The sequence below is a fragment of the Marmota marmota genome, unplaced genomic scaffold, assembly GCF_001458135.2.
Source record: "Marmota marmota marmota unplaced genomic scaffold, marMar, whole genome shotgun sequence".
NCBI lineage: Eukaryota > Metazoa > Chordata > Mammalia > Rodentia > Sciuridae > Marmota > Marmota marmota.
The window spans coordinates 2399485-2423718 of record NW_026000206.1 but is presented as its reverse complement, the minus strand read 5'-3'; the positions used below and the strand labels follow the sequence as shown (position 1 = coordinate 2423718).

At 55.6% G+C, this 24234-nt stretch overlaps 1 protein-coding gene across 3 annotated transcripts in view; it reads right to left on the bottom strand.

The window, feature by feature from the left end:
- Positions 1–24234, bottom strand: part of Grk5 (G protein-coupled receptor kinase 5) — a 189747-nt gene that overhangs the window by 100936 nt on the left and 64577 nt on the right. For all 3 annotated transcript variants that reach the window (XM_015498319.2, XM_048791296.1, XM_048791297.1), the window contains one exon: positions 6252–6347. In XM_015498319.2, the coding sequence (XP_015353805.1) occupies positions 6252–6347 (96 nt within the window). Of the gene's footprint in view, positions 1–6251; positions 6348–24234 lie in introns of those variants that run through there.

The following is a 24234-nucleotide window of genomic DNA, read 5'->3' as shown; positions in this document are numbered from 1 at the left end:
GAAGTTGGAGTTTTTTTTCCATGTTGAGGCCCTACATTTTCCTCTAGGAATCCCCCACAGCCAAGCGCTTCTGCTCCTGGGAAGAGTTAAGCTTTGACAAGCGGCTCTCCCAGGAGACGGCTCAATCTCCCTGTCCCGCCCGCCCGTGAGGGCTGGGGCAGCATGGTGGCACACCAGGCTCAGCAGCCACTTCTGCAAACAGCCTCCTCCTAAACGCTGCTCCTGCCGGGGGTGAGGAGGGACCTTGATTTATTACACAGCTTTTGGACAGTTCCTACAGAAATACTGCCAAACACTGGAATAATCAACTCTTTCACTCAAACCCCCTCCTACTTTTTTTTTTTTAAGCGAAAGAATAAAGTACGCAATGAGTCTGAGCTAAATAAATAAAAAGGCCACACTTTTGCCCAACAGGACTTTCTGCGTCACTGAGAAATATCTGCAGACTTCAACAATCTTTTATCTTCATGATGACGTTTCCAGCCTTCCAAGCTTTGCACATTCTGAGAACTTCTTTGATTTGGGCCCCTAATGATCTTACACGAACAATTAGCCCATTAACTAATAATGTCATTACTTGATGTTTCGCCAGCAGACGAGCAGACATTGGAGGACGTCTCCCTCCTCTCAACAGTCTGTCTGCCCTCTGCCAGTTCTGTCTACAATCAGTCAGCTCATGTCTGGGGCTCACACTGGAAGCAGACCCAGGCAGCAAGGAACGTCTGTCTTAATACTGCCACTAACTACTGTTCTGGTTTCCAGACGGAGGAAGAGGAGGGAATGAGCACTTGATCCATCTACCCACCATCTGCCCGTCATCCATCCATCCATCCACACTGTGCCACAGTGAAGACTCTCAAGTGAGCAGGAAGTGTTCTAGGCCCCCAAGGAGCTCACAGAAAAATGCTCTGGGAGGCTGTGAGGGAAGCCACTTCCTCTGGGGAAGTTCTGATGGGTGCAGACCCTCACCACCATTCTTCAGCTTGGTGACCTGTTCTTCACCATCATAGAACATTCTCAATCCGTCATCACATGGCCATCCCAGTCAATCTCCTGAGCTCAGCCATGATTGGGTTCCAGGGGGGCAGGAATCAGCTGTTTCTCCATGAGCTGCACATAGTAGGTTCCCAATAAACATTTGTTGAATAAACAAGCAGCACAAACTTACAAGATACAGTAAAGAGAGAAAGAGACCCACAGGAATGTCGACCCTTGGAGCCTGCAGTGAGTCCCTCTGCTTTGGGCACTGGCTAGGGCTCATGCCCCAAATGTTTATGAGTCAATAAACTCCAGCTGGTGGGAAGCTGGTGCTAGGACCCAGGAACTGGACTGTCCTGGGCAGTCACCCTGCTCCAGGAGCCTGTTCACTCACTTCTGAAATAGACACGATGTTCATTTCCTTGAGTTGAGGATTCTGTGCAAACCTAACACGACAGCAGCTCTGGGGAACCTGGCCGGCCAGGAGCCCCTCGCTGGCCTCCCCGCTTAGTGCCTAGGAGACTGTGGCTGGGGTCTTGGGGTTGAGCTGAGCCTGCTCATCTCTGTATACTTTCTACGCTGCCTCCCGAAGCTAAACTCTCATTCCTTTAAGTAACTGGGCTAAGGTTAAATTTAGATACAGCAAACACATGTCATAAACTTTTTAAAAAGAGCCCGAATTTCAAACATTTCACCTCCTTCAATCCTTCATTCACTTAATGTTTGATGAGCCCTATTATGTNGGAGGACGCCCGGGGGTGGGGGGGGGCTCAGGCAGGGTAGGGAGAAGAATGTCAGGCCAGATTTGCAGGGAGAGACTTGGCCTTCTTTCCACCAACCTCTGACTAAAACCCAGCACTGCCTGCCATCATGAATGTCGACAAGGGCCCACACAATGCTAGCAGTGCCTGGGGCTCGTCTCCAGCACAAATGACACGCCTCTTAGAGTTGTGGCAGATATATGAAAGTATCACTTATGCTCATCCCAAATTCTAAATTACAATAGCTATTAGACTAGCTATTAGATCTTGTTATTTAAAGTATTAACAAAGAAGCACATACATTTCTATATTAAACATTTTAAAAGTATTTAATAACTGCATTTGAAAAGAACTGGTTTCCTTGGTAACCCCCTGTGGTCCCTTTCATATGTAAAAGCCTTGTTCTGAGAAGGGGTCCATGGACTTCACCCACAGCCAAAGTGCTTGCTACCCACAGAAAAGAGTTGGAGGTTTACCCCAAGTAGGATAGGTTTTGGCAGGAAAATGATTCACAGGGCGGTTTTCAGTTTTTCAAAATCACCCCATTGCTGGGCAGAGCAGCCCGTGCTTCCCAGGGCAGCGCCAAGGCAGGCCAGGTCATGGCTTCAATGGAGGGGCCAGCATCCCAGGGTCCGCGTGGGCTCTGTCCTTCCCTCTGATCCTGAGCCTTCCCACTGCACCACCCTACTATCCTCTGGCCCCGAGGGGCCCTGGAGCCTCAGCACAAAGCCTGCCCTGGGACATCCAGCCAAAGCGCTGTAGAGCAGCGTGTGTGTCCACAAGAAAACAAATGCAGTGTCTGCCACTGTTTGGTTTGTGTATTGGTCTAGAGGAGAAATGAGATTTTGATTTAAGAAGGCTTCCAGCAGGACCCCAGCAGAGGCTGTACAAACACCACTGCAACTGCCCGCAAACAGGCGGCAAGCCCGAGCCCCGGCCCAGCCCACAGGCTGCAGCCCCTGGTCTGTGTCAGCCTCCTGTTTTCCTGGGCTTCTCTTCATACTGCGCGCGCGCGCACACACACACACACACACACACACACACACTTCTTTCAAAACTCTTCAGAAAACAAAAGCATCACTCCCATCTGGCAGTACACCATTCTCACACCTGCCTGGGGTCCTGGGCCCTGCCAAGAGCCCCGTTTAAGGGCCTAGAATGGGGCTGGGGCCAAAGGGTGAAGCCCATGCACAGTCCAATCCTGTACTCCCAGGTCTCCTTCCAGCAAGGAGGGTATTAGTAGGAGAGGGACATTTGGGTGCTCCTGGGGCAATGCCTGGAAGCCCCTGGGGAGGAGGGAGCAGGGAGGGTACCTGAGCATCTGGTGGCAGTGCAGGCCGGGCAGAGCACAGCCTGTGAGGCCCCTTCACCTCAAGGCAGAAGAGCAGTGTCTCAGGAGGCAAGTGGAGGGGAAGCAGAGCCAGGTCCTCGAATCTGGAACTAGGCTGCCTAGTGATAGACTGTCTGTATCCTCCCCAAAACTGAGGTGGTGAAGCCAAGTTCCCTGTGACGGTGTGGGGAGGCAGCTCAGTCCCCAGGGTGGAGCCCTCTGGAATGGGATTAGTGCCCTGGTAAGAAGAGCCCTGACGGAGCTGCTTCCTCTCGTTTGATGACACAAGGATACTATGATGCTGTCTGCAGGCCAGGAAGCAGCCTTGATCTTGGATTGCAGGCCTTCGGAACTAGGGAGTAAACACCTGTGTCAAAGCCTCCCGGCCAGTATGACTGGCTACTGCAGCCAGAGCTCAGACAGAGATTGAGAAGAAAGTCTGGAAGTGCACATCCTGCTGCTGGTACGAGGTGAAACGGCAGCTCTGGAGTGGCCCCTGTGCTCAGCTGCCCCTTCCAGGGCCTCTGGCTACAGAAAACTGTCCGGGTCTTTTTGGTGGGCGGGGGGTGGTTTTGAGTTTCTCTGATTCCCAGGCAGGGACATAGGGAGTAAGAAAGAAAACCCAAGAAACTCAAAGTCCCTAGCCAGTCTGCCTTCTTTCCACCTCAGGAGTCTTCTTATGTCTGTTTTACACACAATGTCCAGGGTTTCAACTGCCCTTAGCAAGAGGGATAGGGAACAATATATCCACTTCCTCTTGTCTGGAACGGAAGCCCTTTAGTTCATATTTTTGTTTTATATTTTTTTTATTATCATTATTTTTAGTTGTAGATGGACACAATATCTTTATTTTATTTATTTATTTTTACGTGGTGCTGAGGATCGAATCCAGTGCCTCATCCTTGCTAGGTAAGTGTTCTACCGCTGAGCCACACCCCCAGCCCTTGTTTTTATATTTTGAAGACACACGTGAAATAAATATAGTACAATATTAAGATTTCTTTAATCTGGATGTACTCTCCCATCCGAAGCCCTTCCTGAGCCGAGATCACTCACTCCTCTTCTCTCCTTCACTCGTTTGTCCAGCTGACGTCTCTCACACCCCTTCTGTAAGCCAAGTGCCAACTACACGGCCATGAACTTCAAAGATCCAGCCCCTTCCTGAAGAGCCACTCACACTGTGGGACGAACAGATGTGAGACAGTAGCCCAGGGAGGTGGTCTAGCAGGAGCAGCCTGGAGGCTCTGGGCGACTCTGACCATGGCTAGTTTTCATTCAGGGCCAGGGGGACTTCTCTGAGGAAGTGGCCTTCAGAGCCTGTTATGCCCTCGAGACAGCTACCTGCAGACACCCCCCAGGCAAATGACTTCCAAGGGTGGACTTGGCAGGCCAGGCCCCTCCCAGGTGGGCTTGGCCTCGCCCCGTTGTTCTGCCTCTCTGTAATCCCCACCTTTGGGGAACCTTTCTCCATATTAAGCTCTCTCCTCTGGCTCAACACATGGGATGGTCTCAGGGCAACACTTGGTCCTAAGGAGGAATGTAAGATGCCCCTGGGGCCCATAGTGAATGGGGAGTGAATGACATCCTTCCATCAGAAGAAAGCTAGGATCTGTCTCCAGAAGAGGCATCTGGCAGCCAGCAGGCTCACCCAGGAGGAAGGTGACCGAAAAGCCTCGGACCACCCACAGGAGGGCCTTTCTGCCCTCAGGAGTGTGTGGTGACCATGGCATCTGAGGTCCCCACCCCAGCCCACCTCTGGGCCCAGTCTCTCCAGGCCTAAATCAGAGTGACAAAGAATGAAATGATCTCTAGGGGGGTAATGGCCAGTCACCAGAGGCGCTCTCCCCATGACTCTCTGAAGGCCACTTGTGAGTCCTGGGTAGTCCTGGATGGTAGTCTACCTGGCCACTCGTGAGTCCTACCCTGGGCTCTGCCAGCCCCAGGAGAGCAGCCCCTCCTCTCTCCCCCTGGGCCCGTTGATTCTCAAGTGTGAACATGGGTGTCCGAGGCCACAACTCAAAAGGGGCCAAGCAGGGCAGTAGCTGCTGGGAACTGCAGAAAGAACACTGGAGAACTGAGAAGAGCAAGTCATGGTCTCATCTGGTCCCCTCTACTGTGTTCACAGTCATTATGTCACCTACAGCTAGGGAGACAAAGCCCAATGGACTAATATCCTGTCACGGGACCAGGAGAGAGGGCGGGATTGAGCCCAAGTCTGCTGGATCCAGAGCTGCAATTCCTTAGGCCAGCTCCACTCTTGGCTCCAAGGACCATGGAGATTCTGACCTTAGGGAGGGGTTAAGGACGGCAGGTGCGTTTCAGGGAGCTACCCCATCCTGCAGCACCTACCCTGCTTCCCCACTCACATCTGCCTTTTTGTCTCATAAATGCCAATCAAGTGAGCCCCTCCCCTACACTGGACACTGTAGGCTATCCAGTCCCCGGTGGGCCTGAGTATTGTAAAACATGTGTACATGTACGTGACCTCTGACAGTCACAAGCAGTTGAGGGGCCTTCCTGTAGCAAGGGAGGTGCCCACCCCAGGGCATACTGGGGAGGAGGGCCAGGTCTGACCAGAACAAAGGACCAGCCTCCTCATGCCCACCCATAGAAGTCCTCACCCAGTCACCCTGGCCTCTTGCCTACAGCCATGTCCTCAGCGGGGTCACTTGGTGTGTTGGCTGTGCCAGTCCCCACAGGAGATGAGCTCCTGCCCTTGTTGGAGTGGCTACATGGTGCTGAAGAGAAAAGGCAGGGCTGTGTCGGTGGGCAGCAGCTCCGTGGTGGGCATCACCATCTCCAGCAAGAGAGGAGGAGAGCCCAGAGCCAGGGCTGTTCCCTGAGGGCAGGGTGCACAGGCTCCGGGGAGGAAGAGAGGAAAAGCTCTATGTGGGGCTCAGAGACAGGTGGCCCCCCCCACTGCCCTCCCCTGAGCTGTGCACCTTGGGCCAGTGACAGAGCCACTCTGCACCTCGGTCTCCCCATCTGAGTAAAGTAATAGCAGCTGCCGCCAAGGGTGACTGGGAAGTGGTCACTGCAAAGAGTCAGTGACTGCTGGCTGCATCTTTATGCCCGTTAGCAAAGACGTTGGCCTCAAGGGCCTCCCTGGACAGACCACATTGCATTACCAGAGTCGCCTCTGACTCACTGCACAGTGGCCTGGAGAGGGTCAGTGGGCTTACCTATGGTCCTCCGGAGATCTTCACACTGGCTGATGTGAGGGAACTTCAGGATTTCTTTCCACTTCTTGCTTTTCCCTTTGCGCTTTCCTCCGCCCCCTGCAGAGATGGGAGAAAGATGGTGGGCAGATGTTTGTGCTGTCCCAGGTCCAGCCCCTGCGTCCCACCCACTGAACCAGCTTCCTGGGCTGGGAGGCGGCGGGGGCTCTAGGTCCAGCCAGTGACCCCACCCCCACCCCAAGCTCAAGATGCACATGCTTCTTCCAGGCCAGCGTGGAGTCTGTTTCCTCGTGGTCCCACGGGGGCCTCCCACCCCAGCAGAGAGCCCCCCGCTTCCCCACCACGCCAGCATCCCGTCTCTGCTCTTCCTATGGCATCTCCCAGCCCTTCAGCCCCTGGGTGCCTGGTAACTGGCAGGGGCCAGGCCTGTTACATCCTACCTCTCCCTGTGGCCTGGGAGCTCTTCATGGAACAAGGCCATCAGCCAGGGGACTGCGGCCACCTCACTGCCCTCATTTCTCCCTCCTGTTTCCTGCAGAGTCTCCTTCCTCAACTGGGCCAGATGTGGGGGCCAAGAGTTCGATTTCCACTTGTCCTGGGTACCTCCTCCCTCAACCTCCCAAACCCAGAGCCTCTGAGGACATATTTCTCAAGACTAGAAGGAAGGACTCCTGAAAGGTCCTGTCCTCCCTCCTGTCCACCACAGTGTGCAGATAGAACAAACACGGATGTGTAATGAAATAGTGTCACGAACAGGCATGTGTAGGGGCACACGGAGGTGGATGAGGTGCATACTGGGTTCCCACCACCCCTGCCACTCCTCCCAACAGGGCACAGGGGACAGCCATCAGGGCATCCAGTATCTCAGGAATTTAAGGGCCCTTTACTCCTTCAGGGTTCTAGGCAGGATGCTAGCTCCCTGCTCTGGGTGGGTGATGGCCTTTCCACTCACTGGCCCTCCCAGGAAGGGTCTGGACAGGACAGGGCCCCTACCCCTGGCTCTGCCTGGCTCCGGCTCTGTGGCTTCCCAGCTGTCTACGCACACCTGGGCATGCAGCCCGCCCCCTCTGAGCCCTCTGTGAACTAGAGACAGGAGGCCTTCCTCGTGACGCTGACAGGATAAGGAGGTAGTGAGCATTCAGAGGCAGGCACAGAGCAGGGCTGGGGTCCCTACCCGTCATCCCCACTGCCCTGGAGAGCCAAGGCTGAGGCCTGCTTAGCATGTGGGCCGGCTCAAGTGCTGGTGGCCAGGGAGTGGGCAAGGGAGCTGACGAGGCAGGGGACGCAGGGCCATGTCTCCATTCTGCTCATCCTGCCTCTACCTGGCCAGGCCCAGTTTCCTCTCCCCGGGTCCCTGCAGATGGCAAAGGCCTCAAACTTCAAAGGACAGAACAATATGTATTGGGCACCTGCCATGGCCAGCCATCACTTGAAAAGACCTCGTGGTTCTGAGAACGGCTGAGGGTGAAACCACGGGCCCATGTCACAGGTGAAGACACAGGTGTGCACCCCACTCCATGCTCATTCCCCCCGCCACCCTGCGCACATGTGCGCGCGTGCGCGCACCCACCCCCCCACCCCCCCCACACACACACGAGAGCACTTGGGCTGGCCCTGCCTGGACTGAGTCCATGCCCCATCTCCCCGCACTCTTCACCCTCACTCTGTGTGGTGGGAAGGACTCTACTCCCCCTTGACAGATGAGGAAACTGAGACAGCGGGAAGAGAGAAGCAAGGTGGCAGAGTCTTCAGGACCCTGGCTGAGGGGACTCCTGGACCTGGGATCTGGCCCTTGATGTCTGGTCTATACACTTCCCTTCTGGGTGCACTAAAAGCAAGAGGAATTCTCAGAGGATCCAAGAGATCTGGTGTCAGACCTCAGACACCACCCAGCGTGTGATGATGGGGCAGGAGCCTGAGGCCCACGCCGGCAGGCGCCCGGGAACACTGCCAAGCAGACCAGAGCCCCGCAGGGTTCGCTCAGCCCGACCCACATGTGGCTTGTTTGTTTGCCTGCTGCTCAATGAGCCAGTTGCCAACAGCTAAACACCAGCAAGTTTCACACACAAACCCAGCTTTTGGACTCCTCACCCACAACCAGGCTTCCCACATGCGAGAACCAGCTGGAGCTGGGCAGCAGCTGCCCCATGGACAGGACACGTGGCCTCCAGATGAGCTGTCCCCAACAGCTGGGGTCCTCTTCAGGTGGCCCGCCTGGCCTCTATAGAGGGTCACATGTACACTCCCAGGGAAGGGGCACCCTCTCAAGAAACCAGCCTAAACCATAGTAGGTGGGCGAGGTCAGGTCTGTCCCAGCAGCTCACAGGCTGTGAGGCCCAAAAGGGCCATTGGATCTCATCTGGTCACATCTCTCCCGTTCCCTGTTCCCACACTACGGATTCCCAGACCTGGCTGGGACAAGGCACCTGGGTGTGGGTGATAGAATACACATAACATAAAATTTACCATTTTAGCTATTTTTAGACATACAATTAAGGCGCTTTAAGAATTTTCTCAGCATCCCGAAAAAAAATGTGTACCCATTAAACAATTCCCCATTCTCCCTCGTCCCAGCGCCCCCTAGCCTCGGTTCCACTTTCTGTCTCCATTACTTGGGTCACCTCACATACAAGGAATCACACAAACGTGTCCTCTGTGCCTGGCTGGCCTTGCGGAGCACCAGGTCTCCCAGGTTCACCCAGGCTGCCGCAGGATCTCCGCTTTCTAGGGCGGAATCCTATAGGTGGTACGGATACACACTTTATTTATCCACTCATCTGTTGAAGGACATTGGAGCTGGTTCTACTCTAAGGTTCTGCTGACCACTGCTGCTTCATAGATATTTGCATACGAGCAAATACATGTCTGAGTTCCTGCTTTCAATTCTCAGAGATGAGTGGCTAGGTCCTATAAAAAGCCAATGTTTAACTTCTTGAGGATTCCAGGATTTACTCTTTTTTTTTTTTTGCAGTGCTGAGCATACAACCTAGGGCCTCGCGCGTGCTAGGCGAACTCTCCACCACTGAGCCACAACCCCAGCCCTCCACGATTCACTTTTGACAACCAGATTTCTAGGTTGCAGCCCAACTCTCTGATTGGACCCCAGGAAGGTGACTTCTTATGAGGCTCCCAGGTATTTCTCAGGCAGCCAACTTGACTCACACTTACATGTACACAGTTTTTATAGACTGCTTTTTTCATTAATTCAAGAAAATTAACGTAGATTCATTAGTTCATTCAACCAATGTTGAGTAACTCCCAAGTGACAGGCAGGTGGACAGGTGGGTGCCAGGACAGGGCTACGTTGAGCAGTGAAGACAGACGTCAACACTTTACTCCAGTGATCACCATGCCCCTCGAGGCTGCGCCACTCCCACCCAGTGAACATCTGGTAATGTCTGGGGACATTTTCAATTGTCACAGCTAGACTGGAGGGACACTACTGGCATCTGGGAGTCACAGCCCAAAAATGTGGTTAAGCGTTGTACCATGCCCAAGACAGACCCCTAGGACTCTGAATGATCAGCTCCAAAATGCCAACGGTAGCGCTGTGGGGAAATGCTCCTTTAGTTGGTGGGAGTTTTGACCAACACTTAGGGAAAGAACAGGGGTTGGAGATTTGCTAGTCATGGGGCAGCCATGGTTGGGGGGTAGAGGTGACAGGAAAGGCGAGGCCCAGAGGATGTTGCTGAGTTGGTGTCAGGGAAGGAGGGCGGGCCCCACACAGTCTGGTGGTCTAGGTGGTGTGGAAATTAAAGAAATGCAGCATTTCTTAGACACGCAGTCAGGGGACATCGGTCCTGTTAATAAGACATTATCCGTTGCTCCTTACTTGGGCCCTGGTAAGCAGATCCTACTACTGAGTCCATCTTACAGAAGGAGAAATAGAATCCCAGGAAAGCAAGAACCCTTCCTCCGAGCACTTGGGCCATCTGTGACCACCTGAACCAGGCTCAGGTGTCCTTCTTCTCACACTAGTGCTCTTTCCAGCGGCCACAAGTGAGCAACACACCAGAGAGGGAAAGCTGAGGAATCTCCACACGTATGTGGGCAGGAGTGTCCCTCTTGCCCTCACATCAGTGGTTCTGTATGCCCCCCACCTGGGAGCGGCAGTCTCCTCCCAGAACTTGTTAGAAATGCACATTCCACCCCAGACCACTCCCGGAGGGCAGGCAACTTGGGTTTCAATGAGCCCCAAGGTGGTTCTGATGCACACTGGTGTGAGAAATGCCCTAAATCCAGAGAAAGTCCCAAACTTCACTTAGTTCAAACCCAAAGACGGGCTGCTCTTTCTGGGAACTTCTCCCTCTGACTTCTCTCTGCCTCCCCACTTCTAAAAAAGATCTGCAGAAGCACACAGGGGCTTGGTCACATTGACTAAAAATTTTCCCCCTGGCTCCCAAATTTGGTGGTCCTGGGCTCTGATTCTGACAGGTCTCAGGCCGCTGTGCCTTGCCCAACACAAGCTGAGCATTTGCACAGCAAGACACTCACAAGTATTGAAGCCCCGCCTACTGGGGGGACCCTTTCCACCGAGCTCTTTGAGAGTCTTCTCCAGAATCCTGGTTCTAGAGCACCAAGGAGCAAATCTGATTGGCTGGCCCATCTTTCCTCTCCAGGCAATGTGTCATGGGCTGATCTAGATTCTGCTACCTTCCCATCAGTTCTGTGCTTATAGACGGAGAAGAAGGGTGACACAGCAGGACCAAGCAAGTGGCAGATCACGCTGAGCTTTCAGGCCAGACTGCAAGTTCAGGGATGGGGCACCATCACCAGAGGCAGCTCTAGTGAGAGAAACCACCACCTCACCTCCAAACAGCATGGCCACTGCTGGCTAATCAAAGGCACAGAGAGGGACGTGATCTACAGAGACCCCGAGGCTGTCTGGTACAGCCCTCCCGACTGTGAAACTACTGCAAGGGACCAGATCTGTCAGAACCTCTCATTAAGTGGTGAAGCAGGTCTTCAGAATAGCACATAATGGCCGCCAGCCAATGTGTCCAGGACAGCAGGAGGAATTGCTCTCGAGGCACTCGGATCCCAGTCTGGGAGGGTCTTGGGTGTCCTGGTAATGGTGTGGGAAGGATCCCTCCTCTGCGTTCCCAGCCACAGAAGGCCGATGACAGCTGCTCGGCCCACCACTGGAAGGCAGCGTGACAGGTGACAGTGCGTCTGTGCCGTCTGGGGGCTGCAGAACCTGCCGACACTCTCACGCCTCAGCTTCCCCCAGGCCTGCGACAGGGTGGGCTGCCAGAAAATACCACTGGGGGAGCCGTGGGTGTCCTTGGGATCAGATGTGGCCGGACAAAGCAGAGGCAGCTCGGTTTTCTTCATGAGGCCAACTGCCCCCGCCTGGCATCTACTGCCCACCCCTGACCCCCATGGGTAACTCTTTCCCATCCACCTGGGCTCTGCCATCTTCACCACCACCTTCCTGCTGAGGCTGATGAGGGGGAGGCTGGCTTCTCATGGATTCCACCTCTTTTAATCTGGTCTCAAATATAGTGAGATTCCAATTACGGGGCCTGACAGGGACCAGGATAGGAGTGACCCACACCTCTGCAGAAGTGACATGACTCCAGCAAGTGCACTCAGGGGACTCGGCCTCCAGGGGATTTCTCAACCCAATACACGTGGCCACCAGATGAGCTGTCCCCAACAGCTGGGGTCCTCTTCAGGTGGCCCGCCTGGCCTCTATAGAGGGTCACATGTACACTCACAGGGAAGGGGCAACCTCTCAAGAAACCAGCCTAAACCATAGTANCCGGGGGGGGGGGGGGACCCAGGATGGGGCGCAGAGCCCTTTGTGACAAGAGCTTTCCTTTGAGATCCCTGAAGAGGACGGATGACACGGGAACCACAGGGTGGGTGAGGCCCGTTCTGGTTCTGTAGCTCCCCTTCTGAAAGCCCCCACAGGTGGCTGCGTCCCTGCCTCCATACACTTACCTGGTCAAGGCAAGTCCAGCTCCACCCTCCCCGCCCACGGGCCGTGCTATTCCTGTGCCCGAGCGGGAAGGTCAAGCTCTGGGGGCGGGTGGAGACTGCTCCCCATCCACAGGTTGATAAGTTTGGGGAAACTTAACAGCAGGGGTTGCCAAGCCACCATGGCCCAGAGCCTGCAGAGAGGGTACTATGCCACAGATGCCGGTGGCCTGAGTCTACTGTCCTTGGGGCAGGGACCACCAGGAGCTTGTAGGAGCCATAACCTTAGTGTCTGCAGGAGTGTCCAGGGCCTTCCTTGGAGCAGAGGAGCCCAGGGTGGGCAGGAGGGGAAGAGGGGACATCTGGGCATACAGAGCCACCCCTTTCCACGGCCCAACCCACTGCCAACTTTACCACAGAGTGGGACTGACCCTTTTTATGCAAGAGCATCAGTTCAAAGACTCAGGAATGGACCCCGAGTCACGCAGGATTAAGTCATGCAGGCTCGGTTCAAACTGCTGACACTCTGATGTGGGCACAGTTAGGCCCGGGAGTAACCTGCCAAAATTCAATAAGGTGGAGGGGAGGAGGCAGCAGCAGGGGGCAGGGACTGGAGAATTTTCCAGACCCTATCAGCCTGCCTGGCGGCTTAGTCAGGGGCTTCCACATGTGAGAGGACGCCACAGAGGAGGAGACAAAAGTCATGGTGGACAAACAGAGCAGGAGCCCCAGCCATCCCCAGGCCTCCTGGCAGCTCAGCTCTGTAGGTCTGAACATGGGGAGGAGAGACACAGCTCTGACCCCAGAAATTTCCAAGGCACTGCAGTTTTTCAGCTGGAAGACCCAAAACCTCCCATCCAGAGTGAGGGAGGCGCAGGGTGCAGCCCAGGGCATGGGGCCTGTGGTGTGTGGGCAGGTTCTAGCACCTCCAGGCCCCACCTCCTAGCCACGCCACAGATGGGGTTTCCAGGGCAGAAAAACCTCAGCCACAACCAGAGGATCCCACAACCTCAAATTAGGAAAACCAAAGCCAACACCAGGCCTGCTAACTGGTCACCATGGGGACAGGGAGACAGGCCCCTCCCCAGCACACCACGGAGAGGTTGGGACAGTCCTGCCCAGGAAACCCTTACTCTGAAGACAGTACTGACATTGGGCCACTTCCCATCAAAGCTGCCTCTCTGAGTGACAGAGACAGGTCATGCTGTTGACCAGGGACTCTCACACCCATGGCCCCACAGTCTCTTAACTACAACACAAATGTATGTCACTGCCTTGTTGTGTGCCACATGCTCGTTGTGTGCCCTTGGTTAAGTCACCTAGTGTGTTCTCCTGCACATGAAGATGGTGTGGCTACCCACTATGCATTGCTGTGTGGAGGATTATCACCACCTATGCGGAGTACCTCACATAGAAGAGGTGCCACTGTAATTGTCACCACCACCCCCCATCTGCATCACAACTATCATCATCACTACACACTAGTGTAATAACTCCATCATCCTCACTGCCTTCATCACCACCACCTCCATCATTACCACCACCATCATCCTCACCGTCATCACCAACACCACTACCACCACCACCGTCATCATCCTTCCTACCACCATCACCACCACCTCCATCATTACCTCCATCATCACCAACACCACCAACACCATCATTATTACCACCATAATCATCCCCACCACCATCACCATCATCAGGCTTTGTGAGTGACTGAACTGACAGCACAGAGCTAGCATGGGACAAACGGTAGGTCTCAAGTCCAGGTCTTGTGACTCCACATTTAGCCCCACCTCTACCCTTCTACACCCCACCTCACAACCTCCACACCACAGGAAGCCATGCAAGGCTGCCCAATCTGCCCTGCGACCACTCTGCACTCACCTCCCCCTCTAGTCCTCTTCCCCCATCTCCAGCCTCCCTTCCCCCTCCTCAAGCACAGCCCCCTCCCACCTGAGGACTTTGCTGGGGCTCAGGAGTCAGCAAACCATTTCAGTATAGGGTCACACAAGACTCTGAGTCCCACAGACAACCCATAAACAAGTGGGCGTGGCTGCATTTCAATAAAAGTTAATTAGAATTAATTAGAATGCAGACTTGCTGAGGGCAGGCACCTGCTGTGACTTGACCCTAGTGACTGCTCTGTGGCTCCTCCAAGGGTGCATGAACAAGCGGATGAGCAGGCAGAACAGAGGGAAGGTTCGGCTTCCAGAGGGACTCAGAGGCCAGCCAGCCACACGGCACACCCGGGTCCTACCTGGGCCTCTGGTTCTCCTTTCTGAAAATGGGGCGCTTTGCCTTCCCAGCAAGGGTGGGGCACACACAGCCTCTCCAGCCCACCCCCTGTGTGTGTCTCCTCATCTCACTGGGTCCCTCATCCTGACCCTGGACCAAGGACCCCTTCTCCTGGGGCAGTGTAGAAAGAGCAGATTCCTTGCCAGATGGGCAGGATAGGACTTCTGACTCCTTTAAGAGCTGAGTGACCACGGGCCACAACCCCAACCTCTCTGAGCCACAGTTTCCTAACTGCTATGAGAGACAAATGCCCGGCATATTGCAGACGGTCAGGAGGTGCACTCGAGGCCCTGCCGCGGGCCAGGTATGGTGGATGCTGACCCCCTCCTCTCCGTCCTCTTTCCCTTGAGAGGAGGCAGATGCCCCTCCCCTTGCAAACCCTGCTACAAGGACCTCCCCAAAGTGTCTTTTCAAGGAAAGTAACTTTTAAACATATTCTTGGGTTTATGATGCTTTTGCCCAACCAACTTTCAGAGTTGAGAAAATCTGCCCTCAAGAATGAATAATTCACTGCAAAAGTAATCCCCTCCCCTCAGCAGAGCCCAAACTCCGTCACTTGTGTCTTCGTTATGTTTCCTCTGGTTAAAGAAGAAGGGCAGGGCTGGGCTGGGCTCATGGTGGAGCACCTGCCTGGTATGTGTGAGGCACTGGGTTCGATTCTCAGCACCACAGATAAATAAACAAAATAAAGGCCCATCGACAAGGTTTTTTTTTTTTTTAATATTTTTTAGTTGGACACAATAGTTTTATTTTTTTTTAATTTTTATGTGGTGCTGAGGATCGAACCCAGGGCCTCAAACGTGCTAGGTCAGCGCCCTACCACTGAGCCACATCCCAGCCCAGTCCATCAACATCTTAAAAAAAAAAAGAAGAGCAAAGGGGGTAAAGGAGGGGAGCTGTCCCCTGAGAAATGGCCCTGGCAGTTGTGGGTTGGCTCCTGTAGCCCAACTGTGGCTATTTTGTTAGAGAAATAAACAGGATTATTTGCTCAGGAAAAATGCCCCAATTTTTCATAGGATAGTCACAAAAATATTTGCATTTCCCTGTGAGTAATAATTGCTTCAGCTTTCCCCAGAATTTTTGTATTACCCACTTAAAGACACTGAACAAACTATAGAAATCCTTCCCAGGTGGCTGGGTATGGTGGTTCAGGCCTATAATCCCAGGTGCTTGGGAGGCTGAAGCAGGAGGATCATGAGTTTGAGACCAGCCTCAGCAACTCAGGCAGACCCTGAGACAAGGGGACTCAAGCCTTCCTTTCACTCCCAAGGACCAAGGCCTGGAGAGTGGTGCCCTGCTGGAGACTTACAGGCAGGCTCTAGGCTGGGCCAGGCTCTCTGTGACCTTTGCCCTCTGCACTCACCCTCCTCCTTCCTCTCGGAGCAGAGGAAGATGACAAGAGTTTCCTCTGAATGCTTCTTGGGTTGTAAAACGGCCAAGGAGAGCTCTATTTGAAAGATCAGGTTTTTACCCCAGGAATTCAAGATCAAATATGCACACAGAAAGGCTCGCCAGCCACCAGGAACCCAGGTGGTGGAACGTGACCGTATGAGTTTCTTGCTGCTGCAGTAACAAATTGCCACAAATCAAGTGGCTTCAAACAACATGGATTTATCATCCAACAATTCTGGGAGACAGAAGGATGAAACCAGATTCACTGGGCTTAAATTAAGGTGTTGGCGGGTCTGGCTTCTTTCAGGGGACCCCAGGAGAGTCCATTTCCTGGCCTTTTCTAGCCTTTAGAGGCACCTGAAATCCTTGACTCAGGGCCTCTCCTCCATCTTCAAAGCCAGCAGTCTCTGATCAGGCCTCTCGAGCTGCATTACCCTGATCACCTTCTTTGAAGTCAAATCTCCTCTGCCTCCCTCTGAGAAGGACCCTGGACACCTGGATAATCCCGGACAATGTTCCCATCTCAAGAGCATTAACTTGATCACATCTAAAGAGTCCTTTATACCAGGTAGGTAACATATTCACAAGTTGCAGGAACACATGACACCCTGAGGAAGGTGACATATGAAAGTCTACCACAGTGGATATGAGGACTGCAAATGCTCCAAAGTCAGACTGGGTTCAAATTCCATCTAGGTCATGTACTAGCTGTGTGACTCTGGGCAAGTTACTCAAACTCTCTGGGATTCAACTGGATCCTTTATGACTGGCAAGACACAAAAGAGTCAATCCGTGGAGGCATGAAAATCATTTAGCACAGTTAAGAACACTCAAAGAATAAGGACTATTATCCCCGCTCTCTCCAGCAGACTTGGAACAATCGGACAGCCAAGCTCAGAGGAACCTTGGTAAGCGCCAGCCACACTCAGTGAGCAGCTGGGGACAGAGGTGCAGAGAGGATCTGGGAGTCATGCAGGTCACAGAGCAGTTCTCAGGCAGCCTCCCCCGCTCCCCAGTGCCCTCTAACCACCACCTGTCATAACCAGTCTAAAGGAGGGTCTGGCATGGCCCCCAGCACCCTGCACCCAGTAGATGCTGAAGGGCACAGTAGCCAGTGAGTTGGGGAGGGGGGCGGGGGAGCGCTCCCCAGCATCACATCAGCAGGAAGCACCTGCAGGCACAGCGGCAGCCAGATTCTCACACCACAGTTCCCACCCCACCGCCAGGCTCAGGGGCCAGATCAGACACAACAAGTCTTCCCCCAGGAGATGACTGCAAGGCCCATCTTGGCTGGGGACACCGAGACCCATGTTCAGGGCCAAGAGAAGGTGCTCTGGACTGCAAATGTCAGCCAGGCCCCTGGCTGCCTGCCCTCTCTGGGTGACCTTCCCACATCAGAAAAGCAAGGCCTGGACCTGCCCGGTGACTCTCAATCTGAAACCCATGTTCCAGGGTCCCGTAGCCCCATCCCTACCTCAGAGAGCACCAGAGGAGCCTCCCAGGGACTCACAGGCTGAAGTACCAGTCAAGCCGGGCAGTGGCGTTCATGGGCGCACACAGTTCAGGCTGAACAGACCTGTGCAGAGGTGTCTATGATTGGCGAGTGGGAAACGGTGCCTCGCCTCACAACCAGCCAGTTAGAGGCAGATTCCCCCCAAAAAGGAGAGAGCAGTCATATGGTCCTCGGCAGCACGTCAACCAGACCCTTCAGCTTCTACCCGACTCACCCATGGGCCCTCCCCAGCGTTGACCCCCGCGCCCCACAGTCCCACAGGTGACACCAGGACATCAGGGAGGGCCGGCAGAGGTGCCCTACAGCCCATCCCCGGCCCCAAGGGAAGATGGGGGCAGGCCTGGAACCAGAGGCAGTGCTGGGCTGGCCTCCAGGCCAGAGCAGGCCTCACCTGCCTCCTCCCGGGAAGGTCCTTTTCTGCCTTGGTCCTTCGTACATGCCACTCCCACTGCCAGATACGGGCTTCCAGAATCATTTTGTAAAATTGAAACATTTCAAGTTTACAGAAACAGAATAAAAATGCTAAAAACGTGCATCCGCTGGTCTTGTCCAGGGGCAGTGCTATCTGCGCCCGATAAAGGCTCCTCATGCCAGTGGCACTCGGCGTTGCCTCAGGTCACTCAGCCCTGTCCTCAGGTCTTGGGTCTCAGTGTACTCCCTGAACCGCCCCCATCCATCCAAAGCCAATGTCCCCATGTTTCTCTCCTGACAAACGCCAATCTTTTGCTTTGAAAAGCAGGTACAATTTGTCAGGAGACACTTATTCATGACTTTATTGGGCACCCATCCAAGAGGACAGAGACGGGTCCGTCTTGCTGCCCAGGGACGCGCCAGTGCTGACAGGCAGCAGGCTCCACACGTGTCTGTGAATGAGCTTAAGTGTCAGTGGGCAGCAGCGTTGCCCAGGCCCGGGCCGTGCTGAACTCTGCTCTGGCAGGGAGGGAAGGCGGCAGGGGAGGAGCCTGGGTTCCCACAGCTCCAGCCCTGGGAGCTGGACCTCAGAGGCTCCAGGCCAGGCCCTCGGTGCCCAGCACGGATGAGGCTCTGGAGAGCTCCTCCTGGGCTCTCCAGGGCTCCCACATCCAGGCTCTGGCCCGTCAACCACACAGGCCTGGGGAGCACACTGCCCACAGCCACACCCTGCTGTGAGAAGCAGCTGCCCTGGGAAGTCACAACAATGGGCCAGGGACCAGGGGACCAGCCCCCCACCCCCCACTGGCCACACTTGGGGTCAGGCAATGCCTTCACTTGTGGCCTCCTGCCTCAGAACTGCTGGGCTCCCACTCCAGACAGACCCTCCAAGCACCCAGGCAGTCCCAGGTTCAAGTCCGGGCCCCCTCTCCTTTGCCACCATGTGGACTCTGGGGAGCTGCTTCCTGTCCCATGTGGCTTCTGCTCTGTGGAACATGCTGATGCCCAGGCCCACATGAAGAGGGGGGGACACCTGGAGCCGCTCAGCACCGAGTCCTCAGCGCCTCCCACGGCCAAGGACTGGCGAGGGCTCCAAGGGGCTTCCTGCCCTTCACACTGAGGAACCGATGCAGGGTCCCCATAGGCACACTCACACTCACACACACACACTCTTACACCCGCGCACTCCGTCACACACGTGCACTCAGACACATGGCCAGGCTCCTTCTGACCCAGGGCTGTTGAAGGACACCCAAGTGCCACCCACCACCGCAGAGAAGCCGGGAAGCCACAGGACAGGTGGGGTGGCCAGCAGCTCCTGCATGCAGTCTGGGAGGAAGCCTCCTCTGAGCCTTCTGTTCCTGGGACATGTTTGTTTCCTGGGTCTCAGTGACATGGCCCTTTAAATCTCACCCTTCTCCAGTGCGGCACTATAGCTAGCGGTCCTCTGAATCCCAAGAGCAGGGCTCAGAGGCTCAGTCGGAGGCCTACATCCTGTCCCCATAAGGGCACAGGTAGTCCCCTGGCAGGCCAGGACGCCCTGTGTGAGGTTTGGGAAGTGTGGCACTCCATATTGTCCTGTGTCACACTGTCACTCAGCCTCCCACTAAAGATCAACTTGCACAGAAACCCCCTAGAATGATGCTCATCCTGGGCCCAAGGGAGTCCTCGGAGTTGTCCAAACCTCACGAGGGAGCTTTGCTCCCAGCCCCTGCCAGGAACAGAGGGCGCAGGAGGAGGTGTGCACCTGGGCCAGGTGAGACATTGGGGCCACGGCAGTGCAGCCCCCTACCCTGCAAGTAGAAGGCAGGGTGACGGGGCTCCTGACCTGCGACCCCCGCCAGAGCCAGCCCTGCAGCAAGGCCTCTTGGTAACCCCTCAGAAAGCGGGCCAGCAAGAGAGCAGGCTCAGGAGACAGATGGAAGGAAGGAAGGGGAGGGGATAGGAGAGGAGAGAAGGCGGGAGGGAGTTGCCCAAGCACCCCCACAAAACAACTGCTCTTTCGACAAATTCTCAGAGGGTCCCGGGAAGAGCACCTCCAGGGGAACTAGTTGGAGTCAGTTCTTGTGTCCCCTAGACAGACAGGCACTGAGACGACCCTGGGTGGGTGGCTGGTGAGGAGAATATAGGGTCCCCTGTGATAGTGCTGGGTGCTGGTTAGGGACTTCAGTCAGAGGCCTGTGGCTGAGCTCAACCACTCCCTAGCTGGGTGACCTTGGGCTAAACACTCTGAGCCTCAATTTCTATATCTACAAAATGGGAACAAGAACTTGTACTCCGCCATTGAGGTTGAGAGGTAAACTGAGAGCCAGGGAGCACGGGGTGCCCAGAGGCCCTCACTGTGGCCACGTGGTTGCTGTCACGGAGGGCAACCACTCAGCGCCTCCCCCATGTTCAGTTGGGAAGCTCCATCCCTCAGCCCTGCCCATCAGCCACCACCGGGAAGCTGCCTCTGAGTCACACCTAGATTCTTACGGAGTCCCTGAAGCCAAACCCTGATGAAGCCCAAGCTCAGACTTCCAACATCCTCGGTTCCAGGTAACACCACACCCTTCCGCCCTCTGGATCCAGAAGGCAGGGAGTCCCCCTCCAGGCAACAATGGAAGCAGCAGGGCCAGCACCGCGCTGGCACCTGGCACCAGGCTAAGCTGTGACGGCGGGGCTGGCCGGGCAGGGCCACCTCAGAAAGGGAGATGGGCGATGCCAGGACCCCAACCCTGGACTCTCTGGACTCCTTCTCTCCTCGGCTCCTCCCTCTGTCTCTGGCTGCTACCCCAACCTGGCCAGGCTCTCTCCCACTGCCCTTCTTGTCCTCTCCCCCCAGCAGCCAGGGGAACTCAGACCCACATCCAGTCATGGGATCCTCTCCCTTAAATCCTCCAATAACTTCCTCCGGCTCTGAACTCGCAGAGGCTCCCAGGTCTGGCCCTGCCGGCCTCTCTCCCTGCGCAGGCCCTCCAGCCTCCTCCAGTCCAGGAGGACCCTGCAGCCAGGGTCACTCCATGCTCTGATCTGCCTGTGCCTCCTCTGGGTGGTCCCTTCCTGGCCCTTCTGGTGGGGTCTCGGCTCACAGGCCCCCTTCCCCAGAGACACTCCAGCAGCATCCGAAGGAGCACCTCCACCTGCAGAGAACCTTGTTCCCTCATCTCACCGGCCGCAGCTCCTCCACTCCAGGGTATTCAGCATTCACCTCTGAAAGTACTTGTTCATGCACTTCAAGACGGTTTTCATGAGCTACACGGTCAAGTTCATTTACTGGTTTACTCACAGTCTGTCATCTATGGCCACTGCCCTGGTCACTGCGGACATGTGCTTAGCCCTCCACAAACACAGTGCCCATCCTTCCACTTGCTATGCAACCTGGGGAGAGTCACAGACCTTCTCTGAGCCTTGAGGACCCCTTTATAAACTGCCAAGGATTGAACCCCGTGACCTCTAAGCCACCTTCCCTCGCTGCCTCAAGGGGTGTGGGTCATGGGGCAGGGTAATAAGGGAAGGAGAGAAGGGCAGACACTGTCACCCAGATAACCTCTGCCCCAGCAACAGCACCCACTACAGCAGTAAGAAGGGCCCCAGGGAACCCCAGACCTCTGTGGAAGGCACCTGCCAGGTTCTGCCCTCTCCTGAGACCTCTGAGCCCTGTGGTCTCTGCTCAAGCACCCGGTCCTGCTTCCTGGTCCCATTTGATCCAGTCTGGTTTGAAGCCACCAGGTAGGCCGGCCTGGAGCCTGAGCCCAGGGCAGCAGGTAACAAAAGGGGCACTGAGGGAGAAGCCACTACTTCCCCAGGCCTCCGACCACACCCTGCACCGGATGCCACCTACAGAGGAAAAGCAACAAAGTGGGCCCCAGACCGCTGGTGCGGGGCAGGGAGCACAGGGCGCCCCCACCAAACCTGACTGCGGGACAGCACCCTGTCTGAGCGCCCCTCCTGCCAGACGCTGTCACCCAGAGAGCAAGGGGGACAACTCCAGACCAGGACCCATGTGCAAAGTCACACCGGAAGGAACCTCAGCTCAAACATCCCTCTGGGCAAGATGTGCCCCATTGCCCACCACCTGCCACCCCACCTGCAAGGAAACGGGTCCCGGAAATGAACAGATGCTTCAAAAATGCCCCTTTCCTACTTTTCTGGCCCTTTCAGAAGAAACCAAGTCTCCTTGGAACGAAGTGAGATTCTGTTCTTACCCCCAGGAGCTGCAGTGGCAAAAACATGTCATTCAGGACGCAGCTCCACACAGAGGGCAGCAGCCCCCAGAGTCCTGGACTTACGACAGAGTGCAGGCTCAGTGGGCAGAAGCCCGCGACCCATGAGCAATGGGGGCCACGAGCGTGGGTGGGGCAGACGCTCAGCAGCTACCTTGGTTAGGGCAGACCCATAGCCAGAGGGGCAGAGCAACCCAGGAAGCCCAGGATTGGGCTGGCAAGGGAAGGCGCTCTGTCAATTTCCAGGGCAGAGGAACGAACCACTCACCACTCCCAGAAAGATTAAGTCCCTTCCGCAGCTGCTATTGGATGGAGTGTGTGTCAAAGTCACCCCTCAGGTGTGGGTGACACGCTCACCCCATCTAAAGTGTCACAACCTTCTCCAAGCCCCTTGGGGCCACACAAGTCCAGACAGAATTGTGCCAGGAGATGGGAAGAAAATTCCTGGAGTTAAGAAGATAGTCTTTGGCTGCCAAGGGGAGGCCAGCATCCAGGAGGTAGCTGTCCCCTGTGAGGGAGAGAAGGGAGCAGCTGGGCACAGATGGGACGGCGGCTCTGGCAATTGGAGCTGGGCAGGAGTGGGGTCCACAACCGACAGCACAGGCTGGACAGCAGAGCCCAGGGCACTTGCTGAGGGCCAGGCTGTCACCGTTGCCCTCATGTGAGGCTAGAGGACAGGCCAGCAAGATGCTGAGCAGCCTGCTGGGAAAGCCAGCCCTGCCGGCGGTTTTCTAGCAGGGTCCCTGCTCGAGAAACAGATAACTCCAGGGCCAGAAAGTGGGTACACTCAGGGAGGCTGGTATCCCTCACCTGCTGGACACAGGTGACATCTGGACATGCTCATGGAGGGGCGGGAGGTATTCCTATTTTTAAAGAAAAAATTACGTGGACATTAGCTCCTGCTGCAGCACGAGGCACTCATGTGAGTCTGGACAGAACGTTCTAGAACATATTTCATGAAGCCGGAGGAAGGGCTCTCCGCGCACACTCCGGTTCTGGGGTGTGGAGATGGGGAGCCCCTGGGGCAGTCCCAGCCACCTCGTGACCTCGCAGGCGCCTTCGCCTGGCTGCGCCTGGGCTTCCTTCTCTACAAAATGTGAGAAACCAGCCCTGGCCTGTGTCTCCAGGGTGGCCCAAGCGCCATGTGTGTGGAAGAGATTCAGCTGCAGGGAGGCATGGAGGAAACCTGCGGCCACCAGAGGCCGCGCCTCAAAGCCGCAGCAGTGCGGAAAAGTCAGAGCACACGCTCCACGGCCACTCCTCAGGGCTCAGGTGGACACCAAGCCCCGCCGACCAGAGGAGCTCCCAGGTGCTGCTTCTTGATTAGGGGTCCACAACGTCGCCCCTGGTGAAACCCCACCCAGCGGGGCGTTCATGGTCCCTGCGCCTCTCCACACAGACAGCACCTCAATAAAACAGCCCCAGAAATACTGCCTGGAAGGCTCCCTGGAGCTCAGGTGGATCCATCAGCAGGAGGACAGGGCCTTCATCACTGCCACATGTCCTTGCACACCAAGGGCAGGCGGGACCAGCCAGGACTAGGAGCTTCCAAGCCAGGGAGCTGTCACAGGGGCAACCTCTGCCCTTGGCCACCTACACATGGACCCTGTCTCCAGGCTGAGTTCTCCCTCCAATGTCCCCACCCCCACAGCACGCACATTGCCCACCACTTCCTATACCCACTCTTGGCCACTCACAGAGACGCACTGGGCTGTACCTATAGGCAAGGCTTACTGCAGCTCAGGTCCAGCCCTGTGGCTGGTCCTTTAGCAGGTGACACACCAGGTTTCAAATAAACCAAATGTCAAATCTGCACCACAACCCCACTTCCTGCACACACTCCATTTTAAGAACACATTTGCCAACTCTTGTCGATGTTGGTGGTTCGGCGGTGCCCAGGCTCACAGGGTGTGCATATCTCCCCTCTCGGTGGCATTTTTTCCTCAGGGAGAACAACTATCCCTGAGTGCCCGCAGCTGGCTGCCCGACACCGTGTAGCTGGCACCCTATGAGAGTGGGGGCTGCTTCCCCTGCAGGGCACAGCTTGAAGGGGGCCTACAGCAGGGGACGTTTGCACCTAGGCTGGAGTGTGCCAGGGATGGAGGTGTCACTGGGGGTGAGCAGTGTTCCTGGCAATGGGGACAGCAGTGCAAAGGGCCCGTGCCTGGAGGGCAAGGCTGACCATGTTAGAGCTGGGCATGAGATGAGACAGGGAGCCCAAGAAGGGAGGGCTGGGGCAGGG